The sequence below is a fragment of the Netta rufina genome (assembly GCF_964035555.1).
Source record: "Netta rufina genome assembly, chromosome: 16".
Taxonomy (NCBI): Eukaryota; Metazoa; Chordata; class Aves; order Anseriformes; family Anatidae; genus Netta; species Netta rufina.
In genome coordinates, this window is record NC_140140.1 from 14,996,182 (window position 1) to 15,018,156 (window position 21,975).

General features: G+C 54.9%; 1 protein-coding gene across 2 annotated transcripts; it reads right to left on the reverse strand.

Annotated features, from left to right (window-relative positions):
* Window positions 1-861: 861 nt before the first annotated feature.
* On the reverse strand, window positions 862-16,835 carry TCEA2 (transcription elongation factor A2). 2 transcript variants are annotated; one of them, XM_084296869.1, is made up of 10 exons: window positions 16,713-16,835; window positions 15,328-15,390; window positions 14,564-14,669; window positions 13,207-13,297; window positions 7,233-7,366; window positions 5,586-5,642; window positions 4,674-4,828; window positions 4,263-4,409; window positions 1,836-1,907; window positions 862-1,180 (listed from the first exon to the last, which is right to left on the reverse strand). In XM_084296869.1, exons 1-10 carry the CDS (start codon window positions 16,779-16,781, stop codon window positions 1,172-1,174), a joined length of 903 nt encoding a protein of 300 aa, XP_084152995.1. In that variant the 5' UTR covers window positions 16,782-16,835; the 3' UTR covers window positions 862-1,171. The 2 variants fall into 2 exon arrangements, with proteins under 2 accessions (XP_084152995.1, XP_084152994.1); XM_084296868.1 differs by lacking the exon at window positions 862-1,180 and having other exon boundaries at window positions 1,572-1,907.
* Window positions 16,836-21,975: the final 5,140 nt, after the last annotated feature.

Sequence of the window (21,975 nt, forward strand, 5' to 3'; positions counted from 1 at the left end):
TACTCCCCTCGAAGCATCTCCAAGGTCTCTGGTGAATGTCTGCTGTCTGGCATGCTGAAAAGCCCGTGGAAATTCTTGTTTTTCACTCCGGAACGGGGCAGCGAGGCTGTGAGATGTTGCTGCAAACGCTCCCGTGCTGCTGAAGTGCAGGGGAGAGCTGCACAGCGCTCAGAGAGCTTCGTGGGGGTCCCCTGAGCGCTGCACCACCCCGGCCAAAAGCGAGGAAAGAAGAGAAGGGAAGAGGAATTAAACCTCAGACCAAAAGCTATTGTGAGGGGAGAGTTTCCCCAGCAGGTTGTGGTTGCCCCCCACCAACAGCCCCATCCCGCAGGTCCCCGCAAGGTCACCACAGAGCTCTTGGCTGTGAGATCTCCCTTCCACAGAGGGATGGAGCTCTAGGAAACGCAAACTTCTGGTGGGCTGAGCACACCTTCCTCCCTTCCCTGCTCCTCTAAACTTCCAACATGTTTTTTTTTGGCGGCTGCTGTCCGTGCTTTCAGGCTGCTGCGCTGTGGAGAGCGATGTTCCCGACCTCTGTGCAGCAATCCCATGCCGTGGGCGTCGAAAGGGGTGAAATCACAAGGTCTGCATCACCTGGATGCCACCGATACCCAGCAGAGCTCCTCGCTGCCCCAAAAGCTCTGTTCCATCACCTCAGCCGGGTGAGGAAGGCCAGCACTGCCCCCCAGTGCCCCAGGAGCTGCTCTGATGGTTTTATGGGCTGACTGGAAGCACCGAGGGCGCACCCGGGAGCAGCTTCTTGCTTTCTGGTGCTCCGAGCAACGAGCAGCTCCCGGCCCTCCGGCCACCGCCTCCCCGCCACGCTTCCAGGCGCGAAGGCAAAGCGCTGCACCCAGACGGTTGAAATAAAAAAAGTCAGAAACTGACAAACGTTTAATATTAGTTTTTGAAGAAAACGTGACCGGACTCGCTTAAAGATGAGAAAATAACAGCTAAGTGTGTTTAGTGAGCTGCTCCCGCCACGCCGTCAGCCCACAAGAGCGGCTTTTTTCCAGCACGGCCCGAGCAGAGAGGCGGGCAGGCCTCCCCGCGGCTGCTCGCAGCGCGTGACAATGCAAACTCACTCGGGACACAAAACACAATTGCCGTGGGAGCTGGCGGATGGAGGTTGCGCTCTCGTTTGGCTGCCGCTCGCGGGCCATGGCACATATCAGCAGAACTGCAAGAGAAGGGAGTTTAAACCCTGATTAGAAAGCCTTCACTACCAAGGGGAGGTGCAGGTCATGCTGCCTAGAAGATGGGGATCCGGATGACGGTTCTTGTTTCGGAAGCTGGCAAGGGCTCGGGGGCTGCGCGGAGGCGGCGCTCAGCCCCCTGCAGCAGGGGCTGAACAGAGCTCCCCTTGGAATCTCTCAGCTGCGGCTCTGGCACTTTGTAGCCGTGCCAATTCTGCTCACCATCAACGGGGAGATTTCTGCTCACATCCAAGCTCTGCACACGGTATAAAAGAGCTTTTTTTTTTTTTTTTTTTTTTTTTTTTTTTTTTTTTTTAAAAAAAAATCCCACACGATGTCATCACCGCCATCTCTTGGGTGGCGGAGGGAGCGAGAAAAGCGCTGTGGAGTTGGTCGTGGCAGCAGCGGGGATGTGAGGAAGGAGATGGGGAAGGTGGACGTGAGACACGGCCCCAGCTGGTCGGCAGAGATGGGATGAACCCAGGAGTTCTTGCCTCTGTGCTGGGAGGAAAGATCGCTCGCTAGAGCCAGGCAGCGTTTGGCAAGCACCTCTGAGGACAGCAGCTAAGCATCTGCAGCATCGTGGGTACGGCTACCCTATCACACCCCTCAGTGCCAGTAATATCCTTGGTGTGCTACCTTCCAGCGATTCCCACACTCGTTGCACACGACGAAGGTGGTCATGGGCTCGTCGGAGCTGCGGGTCTGCACCTGGGGGAGGACACGAGGGAAAGGAGAGCTGAGCACCGCCGGCGGCCTCGGCGCGGGGCTCACAGAGCAGCTCCTCGACGGCCACCGAGGGTTTCTGCCGGCCATCTGGTCGCACCGGCAGAAAGCATCGAGACTCCGAGGCCTGGGAGAGCACAGGGAGCCTCCCTGCGAAACGGATCTGGTTATTGTTTTACACACGAGTTTCCACATGCACACACACGCTCTCCGACCCCGCGGAGGATTCCCAATCCTGCGGCTAAGCCGAGCTCCCCGTTCTCGTGGAAACGCCCGGATAAATCACGACCCATTAAGCCAGCGTCAGCCACAGCCGCCTGCCAGCGTGCCCAGGGTACAGCGGGCACAGAGCAGAGCAGTTTCAACGTCTGGTGCTGAAAGGCCACGGGTAGGAACCAGAGAGCTGCCCCACCAGGCACAAAACACACCCACGAAGGGCACCAGCACACACCCCTACAGCACACAAACTGCTCCCCTGGCCTGGAGCATCCTCAAGGATTTGCAACTGCTGCCAGAGCCCTGCATCTCCCCGAAGAATCACACAACGGAGCAGCTCGGGCTCTGATCTCCCCTCACAGCCACCTTTTCTTTGTGGTTTTGACCAAGGCAGCAGCAAAAAACGATCCCACCGGCGTTCAGCAGCAGCTGCTTGAGGAGATTCTTGCCTAAAGACCCCTCGCTGTCTGAGCGACTCGTTTGGGGCAGCAGCTTCCCTGCTCAGCCCTGTGCTGCCCATTTTTTCTGGGTGGCTCTGGCAGTACCCACAGCCCCACGCAGGGATGGATGCAGCTGGCTGGGAGGCCGCAAAGCCCTCGGCCCATCAAGCACTCGCTCCACGGGAACACATAAAAAAGCACTCAAAGCCATTCCTCCCGTTTACAGACCCAGTCCCAGGTCCTGGCCTCCCAGAAACAGACTCCGGGTTACCAGGTTCTGCACATTTCTCGTCTGGTTTGTGTTTGAGCCATTAAGGAACTCTGATATTTAACCCAGATGTGGCGGCTGCCTCTGGCTGGCTCGCGCCAGAAACACATGGTTTGCTAAAAACCCGATTTTCATGGCATTTGAGTACCACAAGACACCAGGTCTGCGCTCAAAATCCTGGCACTCCCTGCGCGAGTCAGACAGCAGAGCTATGCCGAGGGTAATTATGGTGATCTACATGTGTAATTACCCAGCGTGCAAGAGCCATAGCATTTGCATGATGCAAACTAAACATGTTTTGCAAGCACGCTGGATGGCTAAATTCTGTAATTCCCACCCGATGTTACTGCCGGGCTCTGGCTGCTTTCACAAATGCCAGTTCACCTACTTGAAATGTAGAACATGTCAGTACCAGCAATTGTTTCTTCTCTGGAAAAACTAATAAAAAAAAAAGGCTTTTTGTTTTTTTCTTCTTATATTTCTGCTGAAAAGATGCTGCCGTGACCTGCCCCAGCTCCGAGCAGTCGGACTCCAGCCCACGACAAGCAGAGCTCGGGGCCCACGAGCTGCTGAGGGGAGCAGCAGAGCTCAGGCAGGGAATTCCTGGGGCAGGCTGCGGGCTGCAGGACCGCTGCCGAGCCCAGGGCACACCCTGGCTCTCCTCTGTGTTTGCACATCGCATCCAAGCACGTCAAGGGGCTTGCACGCGCGTTTCGGGCGCGCCCACTCGGCAAAGGCAGTAGCAATCGCGTGGTCGCTGGTGCATTTTTGGGTATCTGCACATTCTGCAGCACTGACTCACAGCAGAGGCGCATCTATCTCCAGATGCCTGGCACCAACACGGGAACTAAAACGCGCCGGCAACGTACGAGGCTTCCAGCAGCTGTCCATCGAGGGGAAGGAACTGCCGCTGCCTGCTCACACCACTGCATTTATTCCTTATTGATATTTCACCTGCTTCGTGTTTTAGTTTAAAGGAGTTGGGATCTGTCCAGCTGTAGCTTAGCTACGTTCCTGATTTGCGCTTTTAATACCGTCGCCGTGCCTGCCTCGGTTTCTGCAGCCTCTCTCCTCTGCGCTACCCACTCCTTCCTCCTCTGAACCGTCACACCCCCAGCACCTGCTTTCAGCTCTCCCAGGCTGCTCTTGAAATCTTCCTCGGTGCTGCACAAATCCCTGCTCTTCCAGATGCAAAACAGCTTTTGTACAAACGAACCAAGAAACTCACACAAGCTCCAACGAAAGGTGTATGCAGAAGCATCAGCGCTGCGTTTTAGAGGGCCCCAAGCATGCAAAAAGCTTCTCTCCACCAGCAGCAAAATTTCTGCCACGCTGCGGGGCCTGTCCAGGAGCTGTACGAGCTCAGGACCGTGACAGATCGTGTCCTGGGGAGGCTGGAGGAGCAGGAGGACTCACCTGGGTGTAGGTGCAGTTCTTCTTCTTGCACTTCCCACAGGTGAAGAGGTCGGTCTGCGTCCCTCCTGTCTTGGCCATCTGATGCTCCCGGATCGCTTCTTTCGTCATGGCTTTCCTGATCTCTTTCAGCTCGTTACTGGCCATTTCCTTTCAAAAAAAAAAAAAGCAATAAAATCACATCTGCCCAGTTTTACCGCCACACCTGCCGCAGGGGAAGGAACCAAGGGGACAGAAGGGCCCAAGAGATGGCTGTTAAGCCAGAAAGCCTTTTGGTTTTGGTTACTGGCCTGTGTGTAGACCCCTGTGATGAGCTGACATCCCAACAGACTCTCCACGCTGCAATCCCCACGGCTAGCTTCCTCCCCATGCACTGGGGCAACCCTGAAACCAACCCCGCTCGGGTTTCCTCACCTCCGAGGTCATCACCGCAATCTGCTCGGGGGTAATGGCCCCGCACAGCACGTTCTTTTTCAGCTCGGGATTTTTGGAGTCCTTCAGATTGGAGATGCGGCTCCTCACGCGGTTTTTGTACTTCATGTCAGTGTTCTTGATGTCCTGGTATATGCGTACGCGGCAGTCAAGGAAATTCCAGCCAACCCCGAAGCCTCCAAGCACATCCTACACCTACAGGGAGCGTTTACTGCTGCCAGGACACAGACCACGGTGCTGGAAGCAAAAGGCAGGCTCCGCTCTGGGAAATTCACACTGTGTTTGAGAACAGCCTTAGGTGATCCCGGAGACCAGGGGCTTTGGCACTGTGCTAGAAACAATCTGTATTTTTAGTCACGCTCTGGTTCTTCAACCTGCTCTCCCCCGCAGCGAGGCAGGCACAAAATGCTCCAGAGAGAGCCCAGCTGCACCCCACAGCCACCACGCCAAGGCGAGCTCCACAATTATCCCCAGCGACACCCAACTCTACGCTTGCTGCTCCGTCTTCCCCGCTTATTTTACCCCCTGTGAGCACACTGCTCTCAAGAGCGAGGCGCAGGACAGATGCTAAGCCTTTGGAAGCAGAGCTGGGAGCAGGAAATAAGGTTTTGACAGGAAGGAGAACTTGGGCCACGCGAGCCCACGATGGTGTGAACAGGAAGGAAATCTCTGTGCCAATCACACCAGCAAGGGCTCTGCCCTGAGCTCCCAGCACTGCTGCTGGCTCCTGAGTGCCCCAGAGCACAGCCGAGCTGGAAGCTGACAGCCCCGACAAGCAGAGCTGCGTCAGAACCTTTCCACAAAGCCAGAGCGCCCCGATTCTCCTCTCAGCTCCTTAAATTCACGGCCTGGAGACACGCAGGCCCTCGAGGAAGCCCAGCACAGCAAGGATATATTCTTCAATCTGGGCTGCTATGTGCTCGCAGTCAGCGCCGATGGCAACGTAGTCGTCTGGAAGGCAAGAAAACAGAAGGTCAGCGCTTTCCAACCAGGCACGGGGTCCCTGGGCTCAGTGTTTGGGAGATACAAAGCCAGATAGCTTGCTGTTCTGATTTACGTGCTCTTTCCATCAAAAGGCACCGCGGCCTTTGCTCTAGGCACCCTCTGACCCTTCTGAAAAGAGCAGGGATGAGAACAAGCAAATCCAGCCAGTTTGTGCCCTCCGCCTCTCCACCAGGACTCCGCAAAGCTAACGAGAACCTGCCCCGCAGAAGTTTTCCCATATCCCATGTGTTTTTTTCCCATATCCCATGTGTTTTTTTCCCATATCCCATGTGTTTTTTTCCCATATCCCACGTGTTTTTTCCCCATATCCCACGTGTTTTTGCCACAGTCGCAATCAACCAGGAAGGAACTGATTCCCACCAGATATCGGTGTCAAACAGAAGTGGCTCCGCTCAGACCAGATCTGACAGAGCCTGAGGACAGGCAGCATCGAAACCAAGCCTTCGTTTTTGCTCTCAGCTCAGGGTTCCACCTGCCCTTTTCTGTCCCGTGCTGCTTCTTGCCAATTAAACAGCAGCAGAGTGCAAAAACCTGTTCTGAGCTGGGACACTGGGTATGGCAACCACCACCACAAAGCAGAGGAAAGCGGCGCAGAACCGGGCTGAGCTCAGCAGCAGATTTGAGGGGACTAATTCCCAGGCTTCCTACGGAAAGGGTTTTTCTAGGAGTTGCACAGAGCACTTAATGCAGCACACACACACACACACACAGAGCAAGGCTAGAAAGAACAACTCTGTGACCTTCTCCATCTGCTGCCTCCGTTCCTTGGCTTCAAATTAAACTCTGCAGTGCTTGGGCAGATCCCCCTTTTCCAAGAGGACCTGCAACTTGGACTCAAGCACGCGTTCGGCTCGAGGTGCTCAAAATCAGCCTGCCGGAGACGCTGAGCACCTGCAGCTGCCTCTGTTTTAGGTGGCACGGCACGAGTGCAAGCAGAACCCAGATCCGCAGAGGACCCCGGTGTTTAAGCAGCTCCAGCCTGCGTGGGCAGGGGGGATCTGAGTGCAGGAGGGGGCTGGCACGAGCACCGTTACCGACAAATCCCACACAGCGAGTTACGGCTTCGCTCTGTGCCCCTGGGGTGAGCAGAGATGCCAGCTTCGCTCTACAGCAACCAGGCAAGACTGAGACCTGGAAAGGGAAGCAAATACCTGCACACCTGGAGACCAAACTGCTGGCCAGACCCGCCCACCACAGGCTGCGGAACAGAAGACCAAACGTGACCCCGTGTTCTTAATTACCGTGCTAATTAGTTACCAGGTCCGTATCCGTGTATCTATAGGTGCTGCGGTGCCAGCCAGCCTGACAAAAGGGTGATGAGGGGGGGGCTAAACCGAGCTGATAGCAATAATCCTTCCACAAGGCAGCTCCAGAAGAGCCTAGCTAAGAGGTGCCGAACTTGGCACTGACCCTAAGTGCAGAGGATTCTGGCAGAACGCACCAGGAGCTGTGAAACATTTTAAATATTTCAAATATTTTAAATATTTTAAATGTTTTGAATATTTGAGGCAACGCGGGGTTTCCCCCAGCACTCACCGTCAGCCTGTAGAGCCGTTGTCAGCATCTCCCTGCATTTGTTGCGGACAGCATCGCAGGTGACGGGCGCCGGAGGGAAGGTGGTGATTTTGGGAGTGGTCGGGGTCTTCGGAGGCTCCTGCCTTTTGTTGGAGCTAAAAGAGAAACTTCAGCGGTCAGAACGCCTCAGCTCGGGTCGCCGAGGGCAGAGGAGGGATCAGCGGGCACGTGGCCAAGCATCCTGTTAATTACAACCCAAAACCAGAGGAAAACAGTGCAGGTGCGTGCCCCAAACCAGCAAGGCGGTGCCATCGAAGCAGATTCCAGCTCTCCTGTGGGATCTGCTGGCTGCAACTGGAGCTCTAATCCACGAAGCAGGCCTGCGAACCAATTCCTGTTACTGAACAGCGAGCACATCTGCCAGAGCACTGGGCATCAAGGGAAAACGGTAAGAAGCCATCGAACACCATCAGGAAATCAATCAAAGGTGCTCAGGACTCCTGAGAGCATCACACACCCTCTGTCGGACTGCAGCACCCAGCTCACGGTGCTGGATTCCTCTCTTACTTTGCAGGACCCCGTCCTTAAATGCTTCCAGCAGAAAGCAAGCAGAAGCCACCCTAAAGTTCATCTCAGCAGGTGCCAGAATTGGTTCCTCGTCTCACACCCTTCGCTGTTGATGTCAGCAGCAGGAAGAGGAGAACAACCCCCCTTGGTGCTCTCTAACCACCGAGAAGGGCAGCGTGCAGAAATCAGAGAAGCCTCCCCAGCACAAGGGGCTTCTGTGCAAAGGGAAACGAAGCCAATGGCTTTTTTCCTTGCAAAAAAGAACTTCATTTTCTGCCTGCAAGCACTCGTAGGCACAGGCAGGGGAATGCAAACATCGCCTGCTGTGAGCACATCGCTCGGGTCACCTGCCAGGAGAGACAGAGGGCACAGAGCCACCGCCTGATGCAGCAGGTTGATGAGGCACGGGCCCAGCTCGGGATGCCAGAGGGGTAATTTCACCCCGCAGCTCAGCCTGGTGAATACCCACGGTGCTGAAACATCCTGCCCGTAAAAGCCTAACATCTGCGCGTCGGGTTAGTCAGCCCTGCAACTGCTGCAGATAAAAAAAAAAAAAAAAATCTGGGCTGTTATGATTCCCAGATGATTTTATAGAGCTTTCCTCCCCCCCCCCCAGCCCTAAATCTAGGCAGTCGAACAGCCAATTTTTCAGCTGAGATTGCTCTGACTTTGGTGTTTGGGCCATAAAATGCAGGTTATTTATTGCCAACGTCTGGGTAACATCAGCGCAGCAGGAGACAAACAGGGGAAGAAGAAAGAAGCCCTGATATTTCTCTCACCCATGCCACAGGGGCAACATCTCCTTAGGACACAAGTGGCTGTAGAGCTGCTGTGAAGCTGGGGCACTGCCTCCAGCTCTTTGCCATCAAAAATCAATCTCTCGTGAGCAGAGACTTCCAGTGGGGAAGTCCCAGAAGGGATCAGCTAGCCCGCAGCACAGCAGTGCTAAGCTGGAAGCCTTCTGAACGTGCAGGTGGACAAAGTGAGCCAGACAAGCTCAGGGACAGCCCTGGAGCTCCTGCTGCTGCCAAGCTTCAAATCCAGGCTGGCTCGGGGTGCCTCAAAGCCCTCAGATCATCGTTAGCACTGCTGGATTTTCACAGCTCCAAACCTCGTCGGGCTCTTTGCAGAAGCATTCAGCAGAGCACCTTCAGCAAATTGCTCGGGTCAGACCACAGCTAGAGGATTAATTTCTTGCTCAGATGAAACAGAAAGGCTCCAAGGGAAGGTAACCCAGCACCTGAAGACTTGTTGCCATCCAGTTTTACTGGCCAGCCCTGCATGAGGCTGTTACACAGATTTACTCAGGTGTCCAAACAGCTAAAAACATTCAGTAGGATTTACATCACGCACATTACAAGAAAGTAAACTTAGCCTGCAAGTAATCAATTAGATGCTGATCTCGTCTGGATCAGACAAATTGCTGCCAGGGACGTTTGTGCCTAGGGAACTACGCACAGCTCAGGGCTGGTGGTGGTGCACATGGGGTGAACGCAGCAAATCCCACCCAAATCAGGAAGAGTCATCTGAAAACGCTGGCTGATCTCCTACAAAAGAGTTGGGAAAAATGAAACTTCCCGAGGGCAAAGGCAAAAAGCCTAGAAAACACCTACAACAAAAGGAGGCGCTGAAAGGATTGGAGTGGTTTACAGCAGGGAAGACTTGGAGGAGACAAGTGCTGAAATAGTTGAAGGCTTGTTACAAAGGAGGAGTGCAGGGAAAACCCTCTGCATCCGTAAAAAGTTAACAAGCAGCAAAGGTCTTCAGCAAGACAGGTTTTGATCAAGAGGAAGTTTCAAACTGTAAAGGTGAGTTATGAATTAGAAGAGACTGCCAAAGGCAACTCTGGAAACACCTTACCCTGATGGTTTTTTGGGACTGGCAATAAAACAGCTTAGAAAAAGGCCTGCTGGGAGCAGCTTGGGCAGAGAGCATGTTGTCCTAGGAAGGGGTGAAGAAACTTTCCTGAGAGCTCTTCCAGCTTTACGTTTGTCCCATTCTCCAGGCAGAGCCACGAAGGTTTCCCGGCGTAAAATACCGGTGTCAACTCTTGGAAGCGTCAGAAGTAATATGGGGTGAAGGTCAATGAATGTTTAAAAAAAGCAGCACTACCCAGCCAGCACTCTGACATGCAGGAAAATACAGCCAGGACACTAACTTTCAACGCTTCAAGTCAGGTTTTTAAACCACTATTTCCACACCTGACTTTCAGGAAGGTTCCATCTGCAACTGCTGTTGACTTAAATATCCCTAAAATTGCTATCTCTTAAAATTGACATCTCTTAAAATTGACTTAAATCGATTCCATGTTGATTTAAATATTAAGTGGTTATTCCCTGGAGGAGGAAAAAGAAAAAAAGCTAGAGCAGTTGTGTGGTTATTCCACTTCTGTTAGCTGATGAGTAAAGGAATTTGCCTCCATGCCCCTACGTGCCCCGAGATGACAACTGATCACTCATGAATTAGATGAAAGACTCCTGAGACATTCCAACAGCTGTACTGAAAGTTATTTATTAAGTTTCAGAAGTTGGTTTATTATTAGCATCGTTGGGAAATAGACCTCAAACGCACCTAAGAAGACTTATTTCAGGAAATCCTTGTGGTTCACACTGTTCCTGTTCGACAAGAGAAGGAGCTTGTAAATCTATCCAGACAACAAAAGATCACACACACACAAAAAAAATAAATAAATAAAAATAAAAATGCTGGAACAAAATGGTGGCAGAGCGAGAGCCACGGGCTACAAACAGAACTCAGGGCTGCGCTGGAAGAAAATCTCACCGAAGAGCCGAATTCAGGCCACGGATCCAAAACCGCCTAATAAAATCTTCAGAGAACATTGGAAAAGGGAAATTTCCTGCTGTCAGGCACGGAGACATCAGACACGGCCCATTAAAACGGGCTGCGCTAATGGTCTAACTACTGGAGCCCCACGGGGCACGCTTTGGATTGCACTGATGCAGCAGATAACCTCACAGGTGCCAGTTCGGAGCCTTCAGGTCTAGCTCTAGAGGGATTCCTGCATCTGTGCTCCAGAAAGCAAAGAGAAATTTCAGGCCACGAGCTAGCCGAGTTTTAACTCCCTGACAGATTGGGAAGGCTCAGCCAAAATGTCTCAGACTCAGTGGCTGTAGGATCTGGATGCCAACTGATTTCGCTGGTGGCTCGATGGCAGCCTCAGCTGAAGCAGCGAGCATCCCCCGAGCAGCTGCTCAGAGCCTCCCCATCACAGAGCAAAGCCAAAAAGCTTTGCTGTTAATATATATTTTTTTTTTTTCAAGGCAGATTAGCAGCTCGTTCTGCAGCGCTGGAGGATAACCGCTTCGGGCTGCGAGGAGAGCCTGGCTCAGCCTAGCAGCAGAACGAGCCCCTTCTGCTGGATCCGTCTTGAAGTCACCCCCTTGGCTGCTGTTTATCCTTCACGACCAGGGGGATGCTCTCAAACTCAGAAGATGCTGGAGGGATTAATACATGGAAAGCATCAAAGAAAAAATCTGTAGTAGCTGCAGCACACCCTCAAGGCACAGCAGAAGAGTAGCACAAGCCAGAAAGCTCGTTGCTTCCACCCCACAGCCCCCATGCTGTCTGCCTAAGAAAAGAGTGGGTTTTTTTTGCCTCTCTGCCTACAGCCAGGATCCCGTTGAGGAAAATTACTTCAGGCCTCCTCGCAGACCCCCCTCGTTTTGCTCGTGATGTGGCTGCTGCCACTGCACCCAGGGGATGCACCACGCTTCCTTCCCTCCCGGCTCCGCGCTCCCCAGGGTCAGTCCTGCAGAGGTTAAATCAGGAGCTTCCCTTTCCCTTTGAAGTGCAGCGCAGCTTCCTGGCTCCAGCACTATCAGCCAGATTTGTAATGCTTGCCCTTTCCTTTCCCCGGCAGGAACAGCTCACGAGTGCTTCCACGCCAGCTTCTGGCCTCAGGCTGGAGGGAAAGCTGCTCCTCTTACCAGTAAGGACAGCTCGGAGGCTCTCACCCCAGCATCTGACTCGGTTTTCACCCTCCTTAGTCACACAGCGAATCTTTCCTGCCTGCAGCCTGGGGAAGGGAGCACTAGGCTGCAATTTTATGGGATATAAGGATCATAAAGAGAAGGTATTTGCATCACAAAGCTCAGGCTAATTAGCTTACAAAGCATCCCCTTCTCAGCTATCACCGGCTGCTTTGTGGCCTCCAAGCTTTGAGTCCTGGATGAGAGGAAACAACAGGATGAGAGGAAACAGCACCTCAGAAATCCCATCCCACTGCTCTTACATCAGTCCTGCCACTGGATGCATTATCCCACAGATCTATCCTGCTCCCATGCTGCACCGTGTCATTACAAGGCTCGGTTTTTCCAGCTGTGAAGTCTCCTTCATTAAATCTCTCGCGGCAACACCTCACGATTCCCTTTCCACATTTTACAGAGGTGAAGTAGCTAAAGATGCACCTAAATTTAAATAAAAAGTTGCATAGCTCAGCAGCAGTAGTTTTCTCCGTCACCTGCCCCGTGCAGAGCTGTGAAGGGTGAGAAGGCTCACACCAAAACAAGCCTTGGGAGATGTGAGCGAAAAAGCAAAGGAGAATCGAAGCACAGAGTGGCAAGAAAGCGACCAGCAGGGGACAGGCTGCGGACATGGAAGTCTGCAAACCAGAAAGGAAATCCTTAATACCCGAAATCTTCTGACAAACTCATAAAGCTAGCTAAATATTCAAGTGCCAAACCTCCTAAGGACCCACCCTCCTGGGATCTGAGGCTGAGGGAAGCCTCTTGCCTCTAGAAGAGGTCCAAGACAAAGATTTAAATCACATTTTGCCCTCTCCCCTTTGATCCCACTGCCTCCACTCAAGAGCTTAGCACGTACAGGACGGTGGAAAGAGGATGCAACACTCAAGGCATGGCAAGGAACAAGCATGCAGCAGACCTGCTAGAGGGGTGGACACCAGTCCAGAGTGAAAAGAGGACTTCTGCTGGGACTCGCTGAGGAGAGGACAGAGAAATGGAAGTTTGACACTAGCGATGCATGAGTCAATGCCATCCACCACTTGACACTGCAAAGGCCAAAAATAATCTTCATTCTGAAGGGCTCAAAGTTAGAAACAGGCAAAAAAAAATATAAAAATGCAACAAAAAAAATGTTTTATTAATAAAAAGATTAACACAAAACAATAGAAAAAATAAAACAAAACAAAAAGTCATGAATAAAAGCAAAAAAATCACCAAAGCCACCATCTTTTCTGATGTTTATTTCTGCATTACAGCTCAGTTTATTACGAACACCGTGCAGCTCACCCCTGAAGCAGCCTAGACTCCTGGTGCTTCTGACCAGGAATTTGAGTACACAACCCCCCCAGCTCAGACACTTAAAAGTTTTTAAAAATTAACGTAAGATGGCAGCAGAAAATTCAGGTTAGCTAACGGTATCATCTTTGGCTAAAAGGAAGCTTTACCTTTGGTCTTTTGAATTACCAGTGTCCTTTGAGGAAGAAGTTGGCAAGGACAGGTTTTTCTTTTTCTCCTCACTTTTCTCCTCAGAAGCATCTGCGTTCAAAAGAAAGAGAAAGCAAGCTCAGATCCTGAAGAGTTCAGAACTGTTTTTTTTTCCCACAACCCTGCATGCACTAAACAGTGTCTTAAAAACCACAGATTTGGCCTAAGGTAAATTATTAATCTACAAAAAGAATCAAAAGGCCTTCAGGGCCTCCCATGCTTTCCGACAGACCTTTTACTTGCCCCTAAGTAGAAACTAAATCAAATAAAAGCTTTCCCCATCAAACCAGAGAGCAGTCAGCAATCACCTTCCCTCCTTAGGAGATAAGCTTCCTCACAAGACAGACCTCATCACAAAAGTTCCTTTCAGAGCCCCTGGCTGCCGAGCACAAATTGGATCAAGTTCTGTAAAGCGTCACTAAACGCAGTGCTTCAAGCCAGCACCATCTGAAGGGCCAGTTGGGGCTGCTCCTTCTGGGAATACAATTTCTTGCGTGTCTCAAGCGCTGCCTATAGAAATGGGGAGCCCTGGGTGCAGAAAGATTGTACTCAGCCTCAAACATTTCATCCCGGGTCTTTGTTACACGCAGCTGCCCAAGCAGTCAGCGTGAAGAGCATCCGAATTTCACGTGGGGGCAACTTGCCACTGGCACAGACTGGAAGATACGTGTGCAGGACACACGTATGGCTGTGCTTCCAGACTGCCAATGCCTCACTCTTTTATCACAAATGTAACCACAAAGACAAGAATTGTAAGCCCAATATCACTAATTTTGACATTTGGTGCTGTATCAGCACAAGATTACTCAGAGAGAGTTACAAGCTTCTGTTTACTGGTGTCAAACACCACAAAAGCCTCCTCAGCAGAGAGCAGGCAACGTGAATGTGTCTGCAAGTTGTAAAACTGAGGCCCTTCTCCAACTCATCACCCAAAACACATTCCAGCTTTTCTCTTCCTAAGCTGATGCACACGGTGACAGTGCACGCTGCGTTAATACCACGTAGCACACAAGTGGGGGTGGAGGGTGCAGAGTACGGGTATTGTTTCTACAATTAATGCTACTAATTATTCTATGATCAGGTACACGTTAAGAGTAGCCCTAAGCTTTCAGTGCTCTGTCCAGGAAAAGCTAGCCATTGGGTTGGCAACAGGAATTCAGTCTCGAGGAAACCCTGGTTGTAGCTGAAACTCAAGAGACAGTGCAATTTCACAGGCTGATTTGCTAGAATGTTCTATGCAGATCAATCCCTAAGCTCTCCTGAGAAACCCAGCGCCTCTGCAAGTTGAGTGTGACAGGAACACGATGATTTCCTTACCTAGAAGTTTTTTCCAAGACTTGATGAGCGATTTGGCAAGCGCTATCACTTCTTCATCTGTGCTCTGCTTTCTCAGTGCGTTTACTGACATGCCGATGCGGGTGGACTGCAAGTGAACACTCACATGAATCATTCCAGAACAGATTCGTTACTTGTTACTAACTGGAATCAGAAATAACCACAACACAGGCAAAGCAACGACCGAGATATGCAGCATCTGAGCACTTCCAGAGTGATTAGATCCTTCCAGCTCTGGAAGAAGATGACTGACTCTGCCTTGCTAAAACTGATCCCAAACGAGGCATGCCATCACCCACAGACACCTCCTCCACACACCTGGAAGTAACACTCTAGTTTAGAGTGAAAAAATCCCAGATTCCTATCTTAATCTCCAAATTGTTATTCTCCTCACACCTCCCCAGCGTCCTGGATATCACATCACCATCACAAAGACTTCAAGAACTTCCCCCGACTGCCCTTTGTGTTCGCTACTTTAATCTGGTCTTCCCTTTTGGAGATCCCTGGAAGGATTTGAGCAGATATCCACAAATCTGATCAACTGCACACAAATTTCAGGCAGCACGTTGTGGCCCAAAGCTATTTAACTGCCAGCCCAAAGCGCAGGTTCTGTACTATTTCTAGATGTAATGCTTATTTTGATGCTTTGAGAGAGGCAAAGAGCCAGGGGACATCTATTAAGCCCACATAAACAGCGTGCTGTGCTCGTCCAGACTTCAGCTTTGTACCTTAACCATGCAACTCACCTGCAGCAAGTCCAAAGTCATGGGCATGCCTTTCAGCTCTTTCAGTAAATCCATTGCACCATCCTGGAGAGGAAAAGAGATACCGAGAGTGAGTGCCTCAGCCTTTCATTAAGAAATTTAACACGATGGGAATAAATTCAGGAAGGTGAAATCAAAGCAAAACCAGAAAACCTTCCTTAAGATGTCTTCAAGACTACTGAGCATCAGGCCATTACCTCTACACAAAAAATTTGTTTTCTTTAACACCTGAAAAATACACCCTGAATTGGAGCCTCACCACACGAGGAAGCCTCGCAGCAGCTCTGCCTCCAGGAACCCAGATGCAGAACGTATCCAACTGGGCAACCTGTGGGTCCCTAAAATCGGTACTCAGAGACCAACGGCAGCAAATGGGGGGCCCGCACAAAAACTAGAGCAACAAGCGGGTTCTCCAGGCAACCGTCCTTTCCTATTCCAGTGACAGCACCAAAAACCTGCCGTGGACGGGAGCAGACAGCACAGGCTGCTCCTGAGGGTGATGATCTGGGGGTGGGTGAGACCTGGGGGTGCAACGTGGGGCAGGGGGGATCCCACAGCCCCCTACGGGGGAGCCCAACCCCAGCAGGAGGCAGCGAACAGCACGGTGGCAGAGATGGGGGTGAGGGGGGCACCCCCTGCAGCCAGTTTGGGGAGGGGGAACCCAACGGTAATGGGGTAACAGGGGGAGGTCTGTGCCCCTACGGTACTGGGGTAACAGGGGGGGGGCTCCACCCCTACGGTAATGGGATAACGGGGGTCTCCTGCAGCCCCACGGTAATGGGGTAACAGAGGAGGGTCTGAGTCCCTATGGTAATAGGGTAGCAAGGGGGGGGGGTCTGCATCCCTATGGTAATGGGGGGGGTCCTGCACCCCCAGGGTACTGGTGTGGGGTCTGTGTCCTACGGTAATGGGGTAACTGGGGGGGGGATCTCCACCCCTGGGGTAATGGGGGGGGGGGTCTGTGCCCCCAGGGTAATGGGGTAACAGGGGGGTCCTGTGCCCCCACAGCAATGGGGTAACGGGGTGGAGGGGGGTTTGTGTCCCCAGGGTAAAGGGGTAACGGGGGGGGTTCTGCACCCCAACGGTAATGGGGGGGGGTCTGTGTCCCCACAGTAATGGGATAAAATGGGGGAGGGGGGTGTCTGTGCCCCCCCCACCATCACCCCAGCGAGGGCCCCCAAAACCCAGCGGGGGCGTGGCCGTTGGGGCCGGGGGGGCTGCCCTGAGGCAGACAACGGGGACGGGGACGGGGACGGCTGCCGGCCCCTCAGGACAGCCGCCCCCCGCCCCAAAACCCGCACAGGCCCCGGGTGGGGGGAGAAGGGAAGAGGCTGAGGCGAGGCTCGGGGCCAGCCGCCGCCACTCACCGCGCTCTTCTTGGCCACCATCTTGTCCAGCCGCCGGGCGATCCTCACGATCTCCTCCTCCCCTCCCATCGCTCCACAGCGGCCGGGACCGGGAGGGGGGGGGGGACAGGGACCGGGGATGAGGTGGGGGGGGGGGGGGAGGCTGGAGGCGGCGGCGGAGCCCCGCTGCCCACCTCAGCCCCGGTACCGCAGTGTGGAGCAAGCGGGCGGCGCGCGGGGCACGCCGGGATTTGTAGTCCCCGCGGCTGCCGCCCCGCCTCTTCGCCCGCTTGCGGCTCTGTGCGTGGGGACTACAGTTCCCAGCATGCCCCTCTCAAAGCAGGGAGGTGGGCGCGGGGCGCGCTGGGAGTTGTAGTACTCTCTGCTTCCGCGGGCTGAGGAAGGCCCCATGGGGGAGAGAGCCTCGCGGTGTCTCCCCCGCCGCCATTTCAGGGCTGAGCGGGCGAACGGGGACCGAGCGCGTTTGGCTCGGGGCTGTGGCGGCCGCTTGGCCTGGCTCGGGTGTGAGCCCGGCCCTCAGGAGCCCCTTGGGGCTGTGGCAACAGTTCCACCGCGTCCTACACCTCCTACACCCCCATCACCCCCATCACCTCCATCACCTCCATCACCTCCATCACCCCCTCCACCACCACACCGACGCCCTCAGGGCCGTGTAACCCCCACCCCGTGGTTAAAAGCAGACATTTTGGGGGCTTCAGGGCACAACACGACCCCGGGGGGGGTCCGTGGATGGGCTCCGGAGCCCCCCTGTAGGTGGCACTCGCACGCTGCGCAGCGCCCGGGTGTGGAGCCGGCTCCTGGGGCTGGCAGAAAGTTGTCGCTGTCCCCAGGAGGCTCCCGGCAGGAGGAGAAGTTCCTTGGCCTCCTCCACAGCCGAGAAAAAGGGTTTGGAGATGGGGCAAGGGGAAAGGAAAGAGCCCCAGGCAGCGCTGGGTGCTGCCCGCTGCTGGTCAATGGGTGCTGGGTGCTGCCCCAGCGGGCTGGGGTGGGCTGAAGGAGCAGGTATTTGTTCCCCAGGGGGTATAAACTGCAGGATTAGCTGCTGGGAACCAGGAATCCCTGAGCTCAGCCCCACAGAATCACAAAATCACAAAATCACAAAGTCACAGATCACAGAATCACAAAATCACAAAGTCACAGATCACAGAATCACAAAATCTCAGAATCGTCTAGGTGGGAAGAGCCCTCCAAGGTCACCCAGCCCAATTTCAGCCCTGCCACTAACAAGTCCTCCACTAAACCTCTACAGCTCTACATCTAAACGTCTTTTAAAAACCTCCAGGGATGGGGACTCAGCCGCTTCCCTGAGCCCTGCAAGTCCCGGAGTTTAGGGCATTACACTGAGGCAGGGAGCACTGAACAGCCTGGTGCTAAAACTGCAGGGCGGCTGTGCCCCAAATCTGCCTTTTTGGTACCCAAAGCCGCTGCTTACGCTGCTCTTTACAGCAGCTCCCGCTGAGTTGGACAAATGTCTGGGATGCCCTGGAGCAAGAGCTGCTCCCCAGATGTGCAAGACAAACGTTCAGCTTCATCCACAAAGCAGCAGTGGTGGCCCCGGACCAAACCTGAGCTACTCAGGGCCCTCTCCCTGGCGTGACGCTTGGCGCTACCTTGAAACTTCTTGGCTTGGCCCCATGTTTGCAGACGCGCTCCAACCCACAGTCTGGAGCCTTCGCAGCGTCTGGAAAGCCTCCATCCCTTGGCAGGGTCTGGCCAGGGAGCGAGGGGATGCCATTTTGGAGAGGCCCAGCTCTGCTCGGGAGGAGGAGGAGGCGAGGGGACCTTTTTGGAGGTCCCTGGGAGCGGGCGGCCGCCTGTCCCCTGTGTGGGGTCGGGTCACGCCGGTCCTTGGCGTCAGCGGAGCGTTGGAGAGGCACTGCTGCCACTGTAAATGTGGTTTGTATCACTGCGAGGCGAACATGGTTCCCGACCACAAGTATGGCCCGGGACGTGTCTCGGATTCCAGAGCTCTCAGTCACGCCGAGCGCCATCGCCCTGGCGCTTCTCGCCTCGGAGCGAGAAGCCCGTCACCCTGCTGGAGCCCACCGCCGGCAAACACCGGCCTCCCACCGGCCTCCCAGCACGGTGGCCATCCTCAGCGAGCCTCCACAGCTTCCCGATGGCAATGGGACCCGGAGGGATGTGACTGCACGAAATGCTCACACACGGGTGGCCCCGTCCGCTGCCCGCCGAGTGGGAGAGCAAAACGCACGCGTGGAGGGCACGGATCAGCTCCACAGCCGAGCCTTGACCCTTCCACCCTCTTCTTTTTCTCTCCCCAAGGGTTAACAGGACAGGCGTTAGCGGCGCGGGGAGGGTTTCTGGCTGACCTTGGCTGGGAAGCAGCGCGGCGTCGCTCAGCCCAGCCCTCCCCGAGCGCGAGCCGGTGGCCGGAGCGCTCCCCGAGCCTGGGTGGAGGTAGATGCAGAGGAAACTCCACCTCCGCGGGAGCCAACCTGCTATTGCAGGAATTCCCAGAGAAATTCCCGCTTCGGGCCGATCTGTCAGCGGAGCCGTGAACTTTCCTTTACCCCTTGTGAAAGCAGCGACTTCAATGCGCTAAAAACGGAGCAGGGGTGAGCCCAGCGCTGGAGCCCGGCTCGGGGGAAAAAGGCTGGGAGGGGGCTCGAGCTGACCCCTGCACGCCTGGGGGGCTCCCGGAGAGTCTCCATGTGTGGTCCCTTGCTTGCAGGCTCCCGGAGGAAGAATTTGCTGTGAAAAAAAAAAAAAGCAAACCCTGCGGTACCTCGCCTGGTTTTGCCACCGGGTTACAGCATTTCCCGAGTGGCTCTCAGCAGATTTGGGACCTGGCGGGTGGCTCGGGTGGCTCGGGTCACTCATTTGGAGGTCAGCTGCCCCAAAATCACCTTATCTCTTGCTCCTGACCACGGTGGCCCCATCTGGTTAAAGCCCACAGAGGCTCAGCCCGGTGCATTTTTGGAGGTGCAGATGAGCCCCTCCTGGGCCCAGCCTTGCCCCCCTGCCCCTACAAACGCCACAGGGAAGCTCTGACCCCAAACACTCCTTCTTTCAGGTGTGCCCAGCTCTGTGGGATCTCGTCCTTGGGGTTACAGCCACCCAGCGAGGAGCTGTTAGACCCCAAATCCTCACCCAGCACCGTAAGCACCAGTGGGGAGATGGAAACAGCTGCTGGAGGCTTTACCAACACAGCACCGATTTGGGGAATGAGCCCTGCAGAGAGCAGCTCTGTGATTCCTCCCCAAGCCCAGGGCAGCTCACATTTGGAGAGGAAGAGGAGAGAGGTGGAGGAAGCAGCCCCTTAGAGATGAGATCATTGCAAACCCAAACTAGAGGCAGGGATCCTGCCTTTTGCCCCCCTCCTTGCTGCAGATGTCTAACCCTGCTGCTAGGGACATCTGACCCTGGAGACCGAAATTCTCCATCCAAACACTTCAGAAAACCGGAGAATTTGGCCCAACTTCCATTTCTGCCATGCAGAATCTCCTGATTTCTCCTCTGGGGAGCCAATGGACTTCTCCACACCTCGTCTGGTGGCACAGGCCCTCCATCAGCACAGCCCCACCAGAGGCTCCGTGCCCTCGTCTCCCACCTACATCTCTCCTGGGGTTGCCGGTGAGCAGCCCGTGCCCTGTGGCTCTGCCATCGGCACCTCCCGGCGTGCACGAGGGCTTGCGGCAGGATTTGGGCAGCAGCCGAGGAGGGGACACACGGCCAGGACCACCCCGCGTGGCAGCCCAGCCTCTGCCCGGCCGTGAAACGGGGAGCGTGGAAGGGGGGACACGGAGGAGCTGAGGGCTCCCCCGGGCCCTACTCATGGCCGGTGTGCAAGCGTGCGAGCGTTTGCAAGCCCTCGGGGGCTCCTTTCTCTCCCCGTCTCTCTGTCTGCTTGCAGTCGCCTCCATAAAACATCGGAAGTTGGAGCCATTCATTGGGCTATTTGTGGCTCGCTCCCCACGCCCCGGCTCCCTCCCCTGCCCCCTGCAGCCTCTCCGGCTCGCTGCTCGCCCAGCATCCTTGACCCCGAGGAGTCTGGTGTGTGTGTATGCACTTCCCTTTTGGCCCACGGAAAGCACCACTCTGAACGGGCGCCTTGATAAGTCCGCTGTGGGAAGGCAGGGGCTCCTGGGCTCTCACACAGGGCTTTCCCATGCCGCGTTTCCTATATTGTCCCCGCTCGCCAGCGCGAGCTCCAGACCGGGGCGGTGGGGAAGCTCTCCGGGTGGCGGTGCCCCTCCTCGGCACCGGGTCTGCCCTTCCTCGGGCTCTCGTGGCTCGCTCTGCACCAAAAAAATATGATGCGTGGAGGAAGGCCTTCTCCCGAGGAGGAGGAGGAGGAGGAGGGTTGGCTTCGCATCATCGAGCTGGTGGGTGACGGTGGCATCCCTCGGCTCACCCACCGCAAAGGGCCACAAAGGGCTTTGACCCCACGGCCCCTTCGTCACCCTGGTTTGCAAACGGGGCTCTGGGGTTGCCTCCACAAAATTTGGGGTAGACTGGGACCACCAAGGGGCTGGAGACAGGGACGGGCTGGCAGAGAGGGGGGGCGGCTCGGTGGATTCGAAGCTCAGCGAGGAGGTCCAGGGCGGCACAGAGGGAAAGAGCAGAAATAGCTCCCAAATGTCTTCTCCTGAGCTGCCCTGCCAAAGTGTAACATCCTCAGGGTTTTGGCCATGGGCTGGGGACCACCACCATGGATGGGGACACGGGGACGGTGCCTGCGCAGGGCTGCACGGCCACAAACCTCCCAGCAGCGAGCAGCAGGAGGCAGAGATGCAACCCCGGCAGCGTTTGGCCTCCTCCAGCCACAGCAGGAGCAAAATCCCCTTTTGGCATGGCAGGTTCCCCCCACGGAGACCTGAAAGCCATCGGGGCTGGGCTGGGGCTGCATTTATGGGGCTGATGGATGAACTGGGGGTCAGTGGGAAGAAAAAACTTTGCGTCCCCACGGGAAGACCACGACCAGGGCGCAGCAGAGCCCTGGGGTGAAGGCAGCACCCTCCCCACCTCGCCGCTTGCTCCCTTTATCTGAAAAAAAAACAACAATTCTCCTCCTGCCTCATTTTAACCACGCCACGAGGCTGAAGAGAGCGGGGTCACCAGGATTTCTGCACGTCCCCTTGCCCTCCAGCTCTCCCCGCAGCGATGGCCCCGCGGATAAGCCCATCTCCCCGCTCATCGCCCCGTCGGGCAGCCGGCTCGGCTGCTGCCCCTCCGCCGAGCAGCGAGCCCTGATCTCATCAGCGCGCCGCACACTTGCAGCTCGAACAATAACCTCCTTCCC